Genomic DNA, 15,875 nt, shown 5'->3' with positions numbered 1-15,875 from the left:
CCCCTAGTAAAAAGAGCCAGAATTTTCCTCCTGTTTGTTTTCATTTTACTTCATCATGGTCCATCAGTGGCAGCTGACTGGTCAATACAACAAAAATCAGACTAATAATCTTCTGCCATTTGCTAGATCTTAACTGCACATCAGTGAGTCGTGTGTGGAGAAGGTCCTTTTATACTTTATCACCTCCCTTTGATTTCCCCAGAGCAGGCCGCTTAGCTACACTAACCAAATGAGTGAGCTTCAACTTAAAGTGAGAGACCCTGCAAAAAATAAATAAATAAATAAATAAATAAATAAATAAAAGCCGTAACATGCATAGACAGAAGCACACGAACACAAAGATATACACAAATTGAAAATAATAACACAAACTTCTCTACGGTTTTTAAGCAATGTCTCAACCCTGATGATCATAAAATATTTTCTCTTTTAGAACAGGCCTTATCTCAGCTGGGCTTGTTGGTGCATACCTTTAATACCAGCACTCAGAGGAAGATGGATTGCAAAACTCAAGGCTAGCCTTATCTACAGAAAATATTAGGACAGCCAGGGCTACACTACAGAGAAAAACTGTCTCAAAAAAAACAAAAAAAAAAAAAAAAAAAAAGGACCACAGACATCTCTCAATTTTCCCATACTTCTTCCCCTCTTCTTCACAGTTAAATCAGTCATTTAAAGCTTTGACATTACAATGTTGCTAGTATGAATGCATAGGAACACAGAAATATTTGCCTTGAGTAGGATTAGCAACATTACCATATTTCAGCAGCATACAACTTTTAAAAACACAGTATCTTAGGGCTTGAGAAAGCATCAGCAGCTTTGCTGATGCTTTAAGGATAAAGAAACTGGGACTCGTCTGGTCTGTAATTTGTCAGGGTACAGCTATTCTGATGAAATCCAACTGCTCTTCTGACTCCAAGTCTTTAGACCTATCCACTCTTTCCCACCCATGCAATAAGAAGGAGCAAGGAGGGAAAAAATGCACACATCCCCTACCAACCCTGCAGTGAGAGGGGGAGGAGGGAAATGGCATAAAGTCAGAATTAGAACTGTTTTCTTAAAACTGGGCTAAAGATTCTCTGTTGAGTAAACTTAGGTGGAGTCAAAGCAATTGCTGTTCCAGTCAATCAGTGAATGTAATAAAAGGACTTTGTCAGGAGTATATATTCCCTGAGGGGCCGGCCTGCCCTTTATGAACACTTAATCTGTATTTCTCAGACTGTTACCATGCTTTCAACAGTGCTAAAATGTTACTTTAAAGACTCAGCCACATCCACAGGGTCTACCTCACAAGAACAGCAGATTAGCAGGTTATTCAACTAAAGATGAGCTAACTACAAAGTTACTACTCCTTACTGAGAATTCTAACTACAAAGCATTGCCAACAAATGATCTAATCAGATCCCGAATGCTGAAGTGTAACAAGATCCTTTTTTTCAATTTATTTATTATTTTGTTTGTTTTTGAAACAGGGTCTTATTTTTAAAGAAGTGATTTTAACAGGCTAGACATGCCATGAAGATAGAATGTCTCCTGAAAGCATTCTAGTCACCTAGCCATTTCCGTTTCCTTTCTAAAATTAGAAGAAAATTCCACTAAAGTGTTAGGAAATAGCTGAATCTTATCTAGGGAGGAGTTTAAAAGATTTCTTTGGGGCATATCAAAACGTGCCAAGGGCCAGTGAGATACAGCTGGTTAAGGCAACAGACCTGAAGCCTGATAACTTGAGTTCCTGCCCCAGGATCTACCTGGTGGAATAAAAGAACCAACTCCAAAAAGTTCTCCTCTAATATCTACACGTGCCAAATACACACACACACCTAATAAATGAAAAAGTCAATTTTTTTTTTCAGAGTCATACCAAATACTCAATCGCCAGTCACTTAAGCAACACATTACAGACACTTGTGAAGTCCCAGATGATTCCTCCCAGACCTTTACTTCATCTCTCCCCAGAGGTGACCACCACTCTGATTTGGTGTCCATCTCCCACACACTCCCGAATTTTTATTATGCAAGTATAAACCTATGGAAATACAGGAACATGTCATTCTTTTCATAAATTTTATTTCTTTAACAATGACTGTGATGCTCACACAAATGAACAAAGGATGACCAGCAGTACAGCATTCTTGGCTACCTAGTCTCTGGAGCATAGACCACAGCAGTTTTGTGCTTACCTACATGGAGGCAACCTATAAACAGAGAAGCGGTAACGTGCATATTTGCCTCTGCTTTGTAGACATAAATGGTAGGGAGCTATACATTACATTTTGCTCTTAAAATATGCACAGAAAACTCTTCTCTAAACTATATAAAATTCCTTTACTCCTAGTGCTCAAGAGGTAGAGGCAGGGGAATCTCTCTGAGTACAAAGGGAGCCTGGTCTCCAGAGTGAGTGCCAGGTTAACTGATACACAGAGAAAACCTGTATTGAAAAAAATGAAAGAGAGAGATTTTTAGTTTCAGGGAGATGGTTTAGTGTGCACAGGTTCTTAAGGATCTGAGTTTGGTCTCTCTGGGACTAACATGGCAGAAAGAACTCTAGAAAGGATTCACTCCCAAGTTCCCCTCTGACCTCCACATAATGCACCATGTCATGAGAGACACACAGAGTATAAAAAGTTATTTCTAAACTTTTTTGTTGTACTTTTTGTTCAGTATTTTGAGGCAAGATTTCTAGCAGCCCCAGGCTGATCTTTAACTTGTTATGTAGCAGAGGCTGGACTTCAACTCTTAATCCTCCTGCCTTTCTCTCTCAAGTACTGGGTTTATAGGTGTTGTTACCACACCCAGCTAATTCTAAACGTCTGTATTATATGTACTGTAACAAATAACACAGTGATCCAAGCATATGCACACATACAGAATAAACTCCTACAAGTTCTATTACTAGGTTAACTTTAGTACACTATATATAGTACTGATTTGTATTGGCATTAGACAACTGTTTTGTGTGTTTTTTAAATCTATATAAATCTATATAAATATTCTCCTACAACATGAATTTGTGTTTTTGGTTTTAGAAACAGTGTCTCATGTAGCCCCAGTAGGACTCAAACTCCATATCCTATCAAGATAACAACCTTCCTGCCTTGGCCTCCCAAGTGCTAAGATTACAAGCATGTCCCACCATGCCGGTCTCTACAACTTGCCTTTGGTGCCTAACCTTATTTTCTAAAGATTCACTCATGCCACATGTATACAACATATATGTACATAAACAATATATATGTCTACAATATGTATGTGTAATATTGTATGTAGATTTATTTATTTATATTAGTTTTTTGAGACAGGGTTTCTTTCCTCTGTGTAGCTTTGGAGCCTGTCCTGAAACTAGTTCTTGTAGACCAGGTTGGTCTCAAACTCACAGAGATCCACCTGCCTCTGCCTCTGTGCCTCTCTGCCTCTGCTGTAATTAAAGGCATGTGCCACCACTGCCTGGCATAGATTTTATTTTTAACAAGGAAATTTTCCTGATTCATTCAAAGAGAAAAGTGTCTATTTATCTGAAATAATGGTTTAATGGAGAAATGCTCACCAACCTAACAGATCATATGCAGAAGTAACTTACTTGCTGAAGAAACATCCAGCCCATAAAAACTGTCAAGAACTGCCATTATAGATGCTCTTCCAGGACCATGACTCTGTTCATCAATGTTTTTATAACAGTTCTATGGGAAGTGGAAGATGGCATTCAAAGGAGTAGAGACTGACACGTTGACAAACAGAGGGAGGGAAAAAGATACCTTGACCATAATAATTCAAGCCCAATCCCAAAACCTAGTTTTCTCTTTAACCTTTCCCCTCCAAATATCCAAAAGTATCCCAAGTATTTTCGTTAGTATTTATTTCATAACAAGATAAGCACTATCGATTTAGCCACAAAATTCAATCTCTAGGGCTAGGGTGTGGCTCAGCTGGTAGGACATTTAGCTGAATAGCATGCAAGACGCTCGGGGTTCAGTCCTTAACACTATATGAAATCAGGCAGGGTGGCACATGTGCCTGCAATCCAAGCACCAGGGAGGTAGGTGCAGGACCACCAAAAGTGCAAGGTCTTCCTCAGATACATAGTGAGTCTGAGGCCAACCTGGGCTCCATGAGATCCTAACTCGTGAAACAAAAGAACAAACAAAAATCCTTAAGTGCCCCAGAGGCACTGGACAGTATACTGGTGATTTATTTATCTATCAGTATCACCTTTTCTATTTTCTTTTAATTTTATTCATTTTATTTTATGTGCATTGGTGTTTTGTAATTGGTGCCCGGTCCCCTGGCACTGGAATTACAGACAGTTGTGAGCTGCCATGTGGGTGCTGGGAATTGAACCAGGGTCCTCTGGAAGAGCAGTCAATGCTCTTAACCACTGAGCCAGCTCTCCAGCCCCCAATATCATATTTTCTGTTAAACTCTCTTATGTTAAATTTACCAACATATATAATACATTATATGGCTAATGCTAGTATCTCTAAGAATTCTCATCAAACTAAGACTGGGGTTAATTACCAACATGACCACTATAGTCATTAATTTTACTTGCCTCCCATTTTCTCTCCTACCCTGACAATACTCATTCTTTGTAGATGTCTCTCCAGCAAGAGGGAGAACATGTATAGCCATATACTGTATCCAAGTATTCAGGGGGGAAAAACATGCTCCCAACACACATACATCCCAACCTGGGTACCGTTCCTCTCACGGTCATGCCATAAACCAAATGACACATGGCTATTCCTTGCTATGGAGAAGATGATAGCAAAAAAAAAATAAAATAAATAAAATCATGGTTTCTATTACTACTACTAAAAAAAAAAAAAAGTAAAAGCATCCCAAATGTTTAGCAGTTTTAAAATGAACTGGCTGAATAATTAAACCAACATCAACTAACAGGTTTAAGGACAAGTTTAATTATAACCATGAAGCTATGATCCTCTGACTCATACTGGCCCTCTATATTTGGGGAGGTTTATGACTGACAGGATAGTATTTCAAGAGAAGACTGTGTGGGTGGAGAAGTGAAGGTTAAGGAAAAGCATAGTCACTTGGGAAGATCCTGTCTTCACAGGTCAAACCCCAAAACTGAAAACAACCTCTTCTTCCTTTCCTATCAGCCTGATCCCACTCTGGTGTGTGTCAAGAGAACAGCAGATACCTCCTTCTGAGCAGAACTGCCTGAAGGAGGGTTATGAGTCCAAGATTGTCTTATCACCGACATCAGAGCACAGCATTTCCTTCCAACACTTGTAAACTAAAAAGCACCTTAGAATGGCTAACAAGGGTCATGCTTAGCTAAAAAGTAAACAGAACACTGAAACGGCTGCCTGTATACCAGCTACTTAGGAGGCTGCAGCACACAGGATGACACATTCAAAGTCAGCCTGGGCAGCACTGTAACATTCTCAATCAATCAATCAATCAATCAATCAATCAATCGATGGAAACAAAGCAGAAACCTGAAGAGCACACTGACTACACCTGCTCTTCCCTCACACTGTTGGGCTTGCTGATTTTCCTAAATTTCATGCATTTGCTCCCCTGAGGGTTACACAGTAACTTCCAAGTTTTAGGACTAGGAAAAGACCTAGTCCTTTTTTAATCACCTTTTTATTTCAACTAAATATCTACTAAGAGCTTACTATATGCAGGTCATAGTCTATTATTTCCCTAAAACCAATGCATGAATTATTTCTTATCAATTCCAAACTTCCTTCCTCTAAATATTTAATAGCAGGCTTAAATATTTTAAAGGGGAAAATGTCCACTTCACAAAGGTTGCAATCAGAACTTTTCCTTGTCAGAGCTGGTAGAGAGAGCAGGATTGTTGTTGACAGAATGATATACTTTTGTTACCACAATAACCAAGAGATTCTACCAAAACAAAATGTCCAAAGGATGTGCACTAAATTACTGTGAGAATTATGGTGAGAATAAAGGGAAAATGTACCAATAGGCTAATAAATACCATCTGGAGGTAACATATGCCCTGCCTACCAGGTATGGCTCTATAAATCTCAAAACTTCCAAAAATGAAAACACTTAAAGCACAGGGTCAGCATTCAATTATAAACCATGCAAAGAAAACACTGCACCAGTTCACATGCACATCCATCAAATGTCCTAATGAAGATCAGTCGTCTTTACAAGGAAATTATGTTATTATTATTAATTATTATAATTGTTATAGTTGTTATTATTTCTGAACAATCTCTCCACAGCTACCTTATTTTTGGGAGAACAAATTTCGACTCAGGAAATTGAAGAAGCACTTAAGCCAACAACCTCCTCAAAGCGAGGCAGCGACAACTCCGAGGACCAAGGCGCGATGGGCTGGCTGGCTCTGCGCCAAGGGTGCACAAGGGATAAGAAAACGAGAAGACACCCTGGTCCCCCGCAGGCGTCCCCGCGCACGCAGTACCCAACTCCCTGGTCTGGGAAAGTTGCATTCTGAGACATCCCCGCCCCTCGGGCGCCGCGCCGTCGCCATGGCGACCGCCCCCACCCCACCGCAGCGGACCCCATCGCTCTGCAGCCCGCGGCGGCCTCGGGCTCCGCTCCCAGAGCCGCCCGGACCCGGGATACGGAGCCCAGAGACCCGGAAGGCGGGCGTGGAGGAGGATGCGGAGTACGAAGAGGCACGGTCACCATCCGTTCGCGGGGTCCGCGCTGGCCCGGGCGTCCTTACCCTTCACTTTCCCGAAGGTGCCTACGCCCAGAGTGTCCCCCAGAATGTAGTGGCCGATCTTCACCCGCCCGTCGTGCTTCTGCTTCTCGGCCGTCGCCATCTTTCTCCAGGAACTGAGTCTGCGCATGGCGCCGCGGGAGGGGGCGGAGGGGGCGGGTAGGGCCGCGCCGGGGGCGGGCGGGTGTCGAGGGGGTGGGGACGCGGGTGCGCCGCGGCGGGGCGCAGTCGCCGGCCGCCGCCCCCGTAGGCCCCGCAGTCCCCGCAGCCGGCCGCCGAGCGCACTCGCTCCCCCTGGCGGGCTGGGCGGCGGGGCGGCGGCAGCGGCGCCGGTACTCGCCTCGGCGCCCCGCATCCCTGTGCGCGCGCCCGCCCGCCCACCTGCGCGCGGGAGAGCTCCCTAGCTTCCCCTCACAGTTGCCCCTCCAGGGTCTGCAGGTCGGCGTGCAGCCCCCCTGTAATCCCCAGGAGGGCAATGCAGAAACGTTGCCCTGGGATAGTACAGTGTGCTTTGAAACATGGCAGGGGACACCGCCCAACCACTGACTGCTAACCTTAATTTTCATCTCAGTGACATCTGGAAGCCCAGGGTGTATTCACTTGCACTTTTAATACTTTTCACAGCTTAAAAAAAAAAAAAAAAACCAACAACTCTGAGCCAGTAACTACTTTTGGGCACCGCACAGCTCAAACAACCTGGAGGGTTTGCTACCCTCAGTTTTCCCCTGTGGCGAGCAGCAGGCTGGGAATGTGTGTGCGCGAATGTATCCGTATTCAGGAAAGAGAAATGTTATCCCGAATTTATGGTGTATAGAAATTAATATTTTACATTTTCAGTGAAATATGCACGTCGATTGCACTAAAGAAGAAGTATTGTTGGTATAAACGGAGCCATGATGTATCACTAAGAAAGTGCTTGTTTGTAATCGAATTTTCAAGGAAGTCTGTTACTCAATTCTACCCTAACAATTGGCAAAATCAACTTCATTATCATAAAAAAATGTATTGCCCTCCTTCAATTTTGCAGTTTCAATTTCTACCGATGTCAATGGACAAAATGGTCAGTCTTCGTGAAGGAATGTTTGTTTTGTTTTTTAAGAGACTAGAAATGCCATTTTCCTTAGGAATGAAAATTGCCAACTCTCCTAATTTTCCCCATCTTCTGACATCAAAGTGATGTAACACTAAGTACTGCTTTGTTCCAAGAAAAGCACTTCTGGGGGAAAGAAATCCTCTTTGAGCTTGGAGCACTGGCTCCCAGCCTTCCTAATGCTGTGACCCTTTAAAACAGTTCCTCATGTTGTGGTGACCCCAACCGTAAAATTATTTTTGTTGCTACTTCATAACTAATTTTTCTACTGTTATGAATCCTAATGTAAATATCTGTGTTTTTCCAACAGGCAACCCCTGTAAAAGGGTCCTTTCTTTCACAAAGGGGTCTGTCTCAACTTAGAGGTTGAGAACATCTGACTTGAGTACATCATAAGCAAAGAACAGTAACTGAGACCAGTGGTGGATACTCATCTCCCTACTTTACATTTAGGTTGAAAGGTAAAATAAAACTTTTTTTGTTTGTTTCTTTTGTTTTTTGAGACAGGGGTCCTCTGTATGTAGCTCTGGCCATCCTGGTATACCGTGGCTGTCACTCTGTAGACCAGACTGGCCTCAAGCTCACAGGAAAGTAAGACATTTTGATAGCTGGTATATCTGGCTGACTGGATTCAACTTTTCATGGTTGCCTTGTGAGGCTCTTTGAATTAATATAAGGCAGAAATAGCACTGAATTCTATTAAAGAAGGGGAAACCCTTTAACTTCTCCCACCCCCTGAAATAGCGTCTTAATTTACTTCATGGCTAAGATTTGCCCAGGGGAGGTTCTGCACTTTATTTTAATCTAAAAGAAATAATTTGGCTAAGATTGTAGTTCAGCATTTGCCTAGCATGGTGAAGCTGTGGGTTTGATACCCAGCAGCATATAAAAGTGAGCATGACTGCTCATGCCTGAAATCTTAGCAGTGGGATCAGAAGTTTGAGGCCACCTGTGAACTTTGAGGCCACCCCAAAGTACATGAGACTCTTTCAAAACTAACATGAACTGAGGGAGGAGAGATGGCTCAGCAGTTAAAGACACATGCTGCCAAGCCCGAAGACCTGAATTCGAACCCCAGAACCTACACAGCAGGAGGAGAAAATGAACTCCTAAAAGTTTTCCTCTGATCTCCACATGCTTGCCTACAAATATACACATTAAGTAAATGCTTTAAAAAAAAGAAGAAAAGAAAAAGAAAATAATAACAAAATAGTCCAACTGTGTGCCAATTACATCACTAGGATGTTGCAAAAGAGCAAACGGAACTGAGTTTTGTAAAAACCACTTGCCAGTTTCTCCTGAAACTACCAAAGACTTGAGAATCTAGTATAGCATCAAGCACAAAGGTGCACTTCTTTGATCCTAGCACTCATAGGCAGAAGCAGGTGTACCTGTGGGGTCTGGGGCTACATAGGGAGCTCCAGGCTAGCAAAACTGAGACTGTCTCAAAAGAAAAACAATCTCCAAAAGCTGAAGATCATGCAAAGGCAACTGGAGAGCTTTTTGTTTTTGTTTTTTTTTTTTTTGTAAAATGGTATCATCTGATACAATTATAGTTAACACAGAGTCCAAAGTTTCAATAATCTGAGAATCAAAATAAAATACTCCAAGAAAGTGGAAGAACAAATCTTTACCACACATCTTTGAATTTTCCTTGGAAACATATTTTAAGTCAATTTAACACCTTGATTTACCTCCCCATAGTCTCAGTTAGAAAAATGAATCCAATAAATCAGACATTTTAAAATTTGTAATTCAATAGTTTTGTTAAACCTGTTTAAATAAAAGATAACTAATTTAAAATTTTAAAAATGAAGAAATGTACTCTGGCATTATTTTCACTTTTGAACTATTTGCTTTTATTGTTGAAACAGAGTTATTTTCCTCAACCTTAACTAGTTTTTTTGGGGGGGTTGTTTGTTTGTTTTCTTTATTTTTGGTTTTTTGAGACAGGGTTTCTCTGTACAACAGCTCTAGCTGTCCTGGAACTCACTTTGTAGACCAGGCTGGCCTTGAACTCACAGAGATCTACCTGCCTCTGCCTCCCAACTGCTGAGATTACAGGTGTGTGCCACCCCTGCCTGGCTTTGGGGTTTTTTTTGTTTTGTTTTGTTTTGTTTTTTAAGATTTATTTTTATGTGCACTGGTATTTTGTCTGTATGTATGTCTGTGAGGGTGTCAGGTCCCCTGGAACTGGAGTTATAGACAGTTGTGAGCTGCCATGTGGGTGAGGAGAATTGAATCCAGGACCTCTGGAAATGCAGTTAGTGCTCTTAACCCGTGAACCTGAGCCATCTCTCACCTCTCCAGACCCTACTTTTTTTTTTTTTTTTTTTTTTAATGTCTTCAATAAAGCCTACATTTTCTGGTTGTGTGGAAAGCCTGAAATAGTAAGTCAGACTGTTGAGCAGGAACTTAGAGATTGTCTTATCTATTGACCACAGCTCAGGCTTAAGCAGCTTTCCATGCTAGAGTTTCAAAGGTTTTGTTTGAAGGAATTGTGTTGTCAGTTTGAGAGGGTTGTTTGTTTTGGGGGGGTTGTTTTTTTTTGTTTGTTTGTTTTCTTATTTTGAGTTAAAAACCCAAATCAAATTGAGTGCTGAAATGGTAAAGAATAAGCCTTCTATAGCTCTTTGCTTCTCTTTCCTTCCGAGTTAAAAAAAAAAAGTTAATAATGCTTTCTTGTACCTTCTTTTCATTTATTCTCCCACTGATCTATCTCTAAACCTTCACTTTCTTCAAATGCTTTTTAATTCCAGGCACTATGAAAACTGACATTTTTCAATGATATGAAGTTGTGGTCCCTACTGTTGAGAAAAGTGAACAGTATTATATTCTACCAAAATAATTCTTTTTATTTCCCTGCCCCCCCCCACCCATGATGTATTATGCTACATAGCTCAACAGTCTTCTAGCATGGAGGCAAAGATAAACTTCCCGGTAGCTGATACCCAGTTACTAACCTATCAGTTTTAAGACCAGCCCATCTCAGGAAAGTAGTTTGAATTCACTCTAGTTTAAGAGAAAATACTATAAACTTTAAGCCTGATTTAGTACTGTGGCATTCATTAATTCAAATGAGTTTGGTCCTGATGAAAAAGGACAACCCAGTACTGATGGAGAGTAATGGAGGAACTCAGAGACAGACATCTGCTTATGCTCTAGCCCATTGGTGCCTCTAAGAAATTGTGTCTCTTACTGTTCTTTTCTTAAGTACTAAAGTCTACAGTATGGCTTTTTCTACATTACCTCAGTGTGCATCTGTATTTGTGGTAGTTGAGTCAGGATAGTAAGACAGGAAGAGGACCACAGAAATGAGTCGGCCGATAAAGACACTAGCTACCCAAACCTGATGACCCAAGTTTGGTGTAAGAAAAAAAGAAAAGAAGAAGAAGAAGAGAAGGAGGAGGAGGAGGAGGAGGAGAAGAAGAAGAAGAAGAAGAAATGTGTCTAGATGGTTCCCTTAACAAAGCATTTACTGTCTATCTAGATAGAAAGAGGCATCAGCATCCATCCATCTCTACTTTCTTATTGTGGACACAGTGTAACCATCTACCTAGTGTTCCTGCTACTATACCTTAAAGATATGATGGGCTGTACATTCAACCTGGGATACAAAATAAACCACTCCTGAAGCCACTTTTCTTGGGTAATTTGTCTCAACAATGAGAAAAGTCACTAACAGTGCATTATTTATTTGTTGTCAGATAAAGCCCAGGAGATTACACTATATTAAATATTATGAACTAAATTTGAGTATCTCCAAAAATGTGTCTGTTAAAATTCTACCCTTATAATTTGAGGATCTATTAGGTCATGAGAGTAAAGACCACAGGAATAGAAATTGTGCCTTTAAAGACAGCAGAGAGCTCTCTTTCTACCATGTACGATGACAACACAAGGAGTGAACAGTCTACTTTCTTTTTGTTTGTTCATAAGCCACTTGATCTATTTATAAAATCTGAAAAAAGAGAAAGCAAACTAAAAAAGAGAGAGAGAAAGAAAACAGTTTGTTTTGTCCCCTGCAGCAAAACATTTTTTATCAGATTCCCCAGCACACATTAAATGAGTGCCTTACAAGTTAATTCAATTTTTGACAAGTTCTTCATGAAAACAGTGTCAGACCCCATAAGTAAAGGGCTCTAATCCATAGGACCATGTCCCTTATCAGTTGTCAACTACACACCTCAGGGTATGACTTCATACTTCAATACTGCACAGCCTAAAACCATTCCTCTAGTTCTGTTAGTTTTCTACAGCAGCTCACACAACCTAAGAAAACAGTATACTTAAGATACTTTACTTAGTTAATTACAGATGATGTCACAAAAGATTCACTCAGATGCCAGAGTCAGTTCCGCACAGAATTTAGCAAGAGGTACCCAAGCCCACTCCCAACATATACCACCAAGGAAATTGTAAATGTTTAGCAGTCCCAACCATGTGCTTTTGTGTTATGGAATATTAGTTTAAGATGTGTAATGGCCCCCTCTATTATGGTATCTCTTCTTTTTTTCTATTCTTTCCCCAACTCAATTTTACTGCTCCCTCATCTTCTCTTCTCCCTTTCTCCCTTCTCCTTCTCCTAACTCCCTCTCCTGTCCCCACAAGGTCCCAATTTGCTCAGATCTTGTCCCTTTCCCCTTCTCCAGGGGACCATGCATATCTCTCTTAGGGTCCTCCCTGTTTCTTAGCTTTTCTGGTGGTGTGAATTGTAGGCTGGTAATCCTTTACTCTATGTCTAAAATCCACATATGAGTGAGTACATACCATGTTTGTCTTTTTGTGACTGGGTTACCTCACTCAGGATGGTTTCTTCTAGTTCCATCCATTTGCCTCCAAATTTCAAGATTCCATTGTTTGTTGGTTGGTTTTTTTCCCTCTGATAATTACTCCATTGTGTAAATGTACCACATTCTCTTTATCCATTCTTCATTTGAGGGACATCTAGATTGCTTCCAGGTTCTGATTATTACAAATAATACTGCTACGAACACAGTTAAACAGATGCCTTTGTTGCATGAATGTGCATCTTTTGGGGTATATGCCTAAGAGTTTCTGGATCTTGTAGTAGACTGATTCCCATTTTCCTGATGAACTGCCATACTGATATCCATAGGGGCTGTACAAGTTTGCACTCCCAACAGCAATGGAGGCATGTTCCCCATTTTCCACAACGTCTCCAGCATAAACTGTCATCGGTGTTTTTGATTTTTAGCTATTCTGACAGGAGTAAGATGGTATCTCAGAGTTGTTTTGATTTGCATTTCCCTGATGGCTAAGGATACTGAGCACTTTCTTAAGTGTCTTTCCGCCATTTTAGATTCCTCTGTTGAGAATTCTCTATTTAGTCCTGTACCCTACTTGACCAGAGATCTACAAGGATGATCCCAACTAACAATCTAAGCAGTAGTGGAGAAGCTATCTTAAATGCCCTTCCCCAATAATGAGGTTGATGACTACCTTATATGCCATCCTAGAGCCCTCATTTGGTAGCTGATGGAAGCAGAAGCAGACACCCACAGCTGAACACTGAGCCAAACTCCTGGAATCCAGTTGCAGAGAGGGAGAAGTGATGAGCAAAGGGGTCAAGACCAGGCTGGGGAAACCCCACAGAAACGGCTGACCTGAACAAAGATGTTCCTGGTATATACATGGAGGATTACAAAGGTGACAGGTGCTCTGTCAGGAACAGGGTTCAAATCCAAATATTAGAAAAAAGATTTTTGTGCCTCTTTCTACAAAAGTATTTAGAAGCTGTGAGCCAGGAACCAAGTGCAAATAGCAGGTATCTATTTGTCCTTTTATCACTATCACAGAAGCCCAAACCACTGTGTCTCTTTAGTCTCTTCTCAATTGTGACATTTTCTCAGACATTTCCAAGTTCTTCATCCTTGGCAGTGTTTGTTGTAGCACACTGGTAAACTTTAGAGTATCCCACTAAAATTCATCTGGTGGGCTTGGAGGAAGAAAAAACTACTTTCATCACATATCAAAGCCAGATCCTGTCACCAGGATTCATCCAGTTGATCTTGAGCTTGGTTAACTGACTTTGTCAGGTTTTTCTCTTGGTTACTCTGTTTCCTCTTTCTAGAGTTTGGACGGACATCATTAATTAAAGTCCAACCATAAGAACTAGACATTGCCTGGCTGTGGTGGCACATGCCTTTAATCCCAGCACTCGAGAGGAAGAGGCAGGTGGACCTCTGTGAGTTTGAGGCTAGCCTGATCTACAAATAAGTTCCAGGACAGCCAAGGGTACACAGAGAAACCCTGTCTTGAGAAAAAACAAACAAACAAACAAAACCCTGGAAATTTAGGACTGGAGAAATGCTTGAGAGGATAAGTGGGTAAGAGAACATACTGATCTTCCAGAGGACCAAGTTTAGTTCCCAATACCCACAGGTCTCTCTCTCTCTCTCTCTCTCTCTCTCTCTCTCTCTCTCTCTCTCTCTCTCTCACACACACACACACACACACACACACACACACACACACACACACTAAAATAAGTTATTGGAAATTTGTACTCCTGCTTTAACTTGTAATATCCACTGAGAATTTGGGAGGCTGAATTGGAAAGATCACAAATAAGGTCCAGGCCAATTTGGCTTACACAGTGAGACTTTCTCTTTAAAGAAAAAGTGGAGTATCACTACATAAATTATTTTGGAATTCTTCATGTCACTCTCCCATCTATTTATTAACTCAGAAAGCACTCCCCTACTCCACTATTGAAGCAGAGCCTCACTATGTAGTCATGACTGGCCTAGAATCAGAACCCAATTTGTAGACCAGTGAGGTGTTTTAAATGGGAATCCCCTGCCTTCATACACTCATACATTTGAATATTTGGTGCCCAGATGGGTGAACTGTTTGGGAGGATTAGGAGGTGTGACCTTGTTGAAGGAGGTTTGTCAAGGGTGGGGGGGTGGACTTCAAGATTTCAAAAGCCCACATAATTCCCAGTCAATGCTCCTACATACACAGCTTGAGCTTGTGGATCCAATGTAAGCTTCCAGCTACTCCTAGAACCATGCCTGCCTGCTGTCATGCTCTCCAACATGATGGTCATGAACTCTAACCTTATGGAGCCATGAACCTCCAAGATTGAATACTTTGTTTTATAAGTTGCTATTGTTATGGCAATAGAGAAGTAACTAAGATAACCAGGCTGGCCTTGATCTTGCAGTGGTCCTCCTGTCTCTGCCCATAGTCTCAATATGACAGTTGTGCATTATTGTGCCTGTCTAGTTATTGACAGTGGTGTGAATTCACAGGTATTTTAAATCCAATACTATTTTGTATTGCTCAAATTGTTTCAGCTTCCATTAGAGACCCCTATTTCATTGGCTGCTGTATCTCTTTGACATCCTTCTGGTGTGGAATAAGATGTGCAGCATTTATTTATGTTACAGATTGTTAGTTTTACTATGTAAAGGTGTTATATTTGTTTCTGCTGCCTTCTTTAATGATGTAAAGATCTGTTACATTTGTTTTTGCTTCATTTGTTTAAATATGTGAAGATGTGTTACTGTTTCACCTTGCCTGACTAATGTACCCAATTGGCATAATAAAAAGCTGAACAGCCAATAGCTAAGCAGGAGAGGGATAGGTGAGGCTGGCAGGCAAAGAGAATAAGTAGGAGAAGAGAAGAAGAGGATGAGGGAGAATAAGAGGGACATGTCTGGGGACAGAAGCCAGGCAGCTGCCAGCTAGACTTGGAGACAGCAGGAAAGTAAGATATACAGAAAGGTAGAAAGAACAAAAGAAAGGAAGAAAGGAAATAAAGAAAGAAGGTAAAGAGCCCCAAGGCAAAAAGTAGAATAAGAAAAACAAATTAAAATAAGAGCTAAGCTAGAGGCCAAACAATCAGAACTAATAATAATTCTGTGTGTCATGATTCAGGTGCTGGTTGGTGGCCGGCCCAAGAGAAACCTGGTCCATCCTTCACCAATGTAGTTTTATTAGTGCCATGTCTTTCCCCTTTCTGCCATTCCAGGATGCTTCTGACTCATCTTGTGTAGTCCTTGCCCTTGTCTTCAAATCAGCCATTTCTTGAAGAGTCTTATTTACTTCTTTTGCAAGTTGGTATTT

General features: G+C 41.1%; 1 protein-coding gene across 1 annotated transcript in view; it reads right to left on the bottom strand.

The window, feature by feature from the left end:
* Positions 1 to 7,058, bottom strand: part of Prkaa1 (protein kinase AMP-activated catalytic subunit alpha 1) — a 36,305-nt gene extending 29,247 nt beyond the window's left edge. Inside the window, exon 1 of the mRNA XM_051182496.1 lies at positions 6,692 to 7,058. Coding sequence (XP_051038453.1) covers positions 6,692 to 7,043 — 352 coding nt within the window. The 5' untranslated portion in view covers positions 7,044 to 7,058. The remainder of the gene's footprint in view (positions 1 to 6,691) is intronic.
* Between the last annotated feature and the right edge of the window lie 8,817 nt (positions 7,059 to 15,875).

This window comes from Phodopus roborovskii, unplaced genomic scaffold (assembly GCF_943737965.1).
Source record: "Phodopus roborovskii unplaced genomic scaffold, PHOROB, whole genome shotgun sequence".
Taxonomy (NCBI): domain Eukaryota; kingdom Metazoa; phylum Chordata; class Mammalia; order Rodentia; family Cricetidae; genus Phodopus; species Phodopus roborovskii.
The sequence above is the reverse complement of the archived record's forward strand: the minus strand, read 5'-3'. Positions and strand labels throughout refer to the sequence as shown.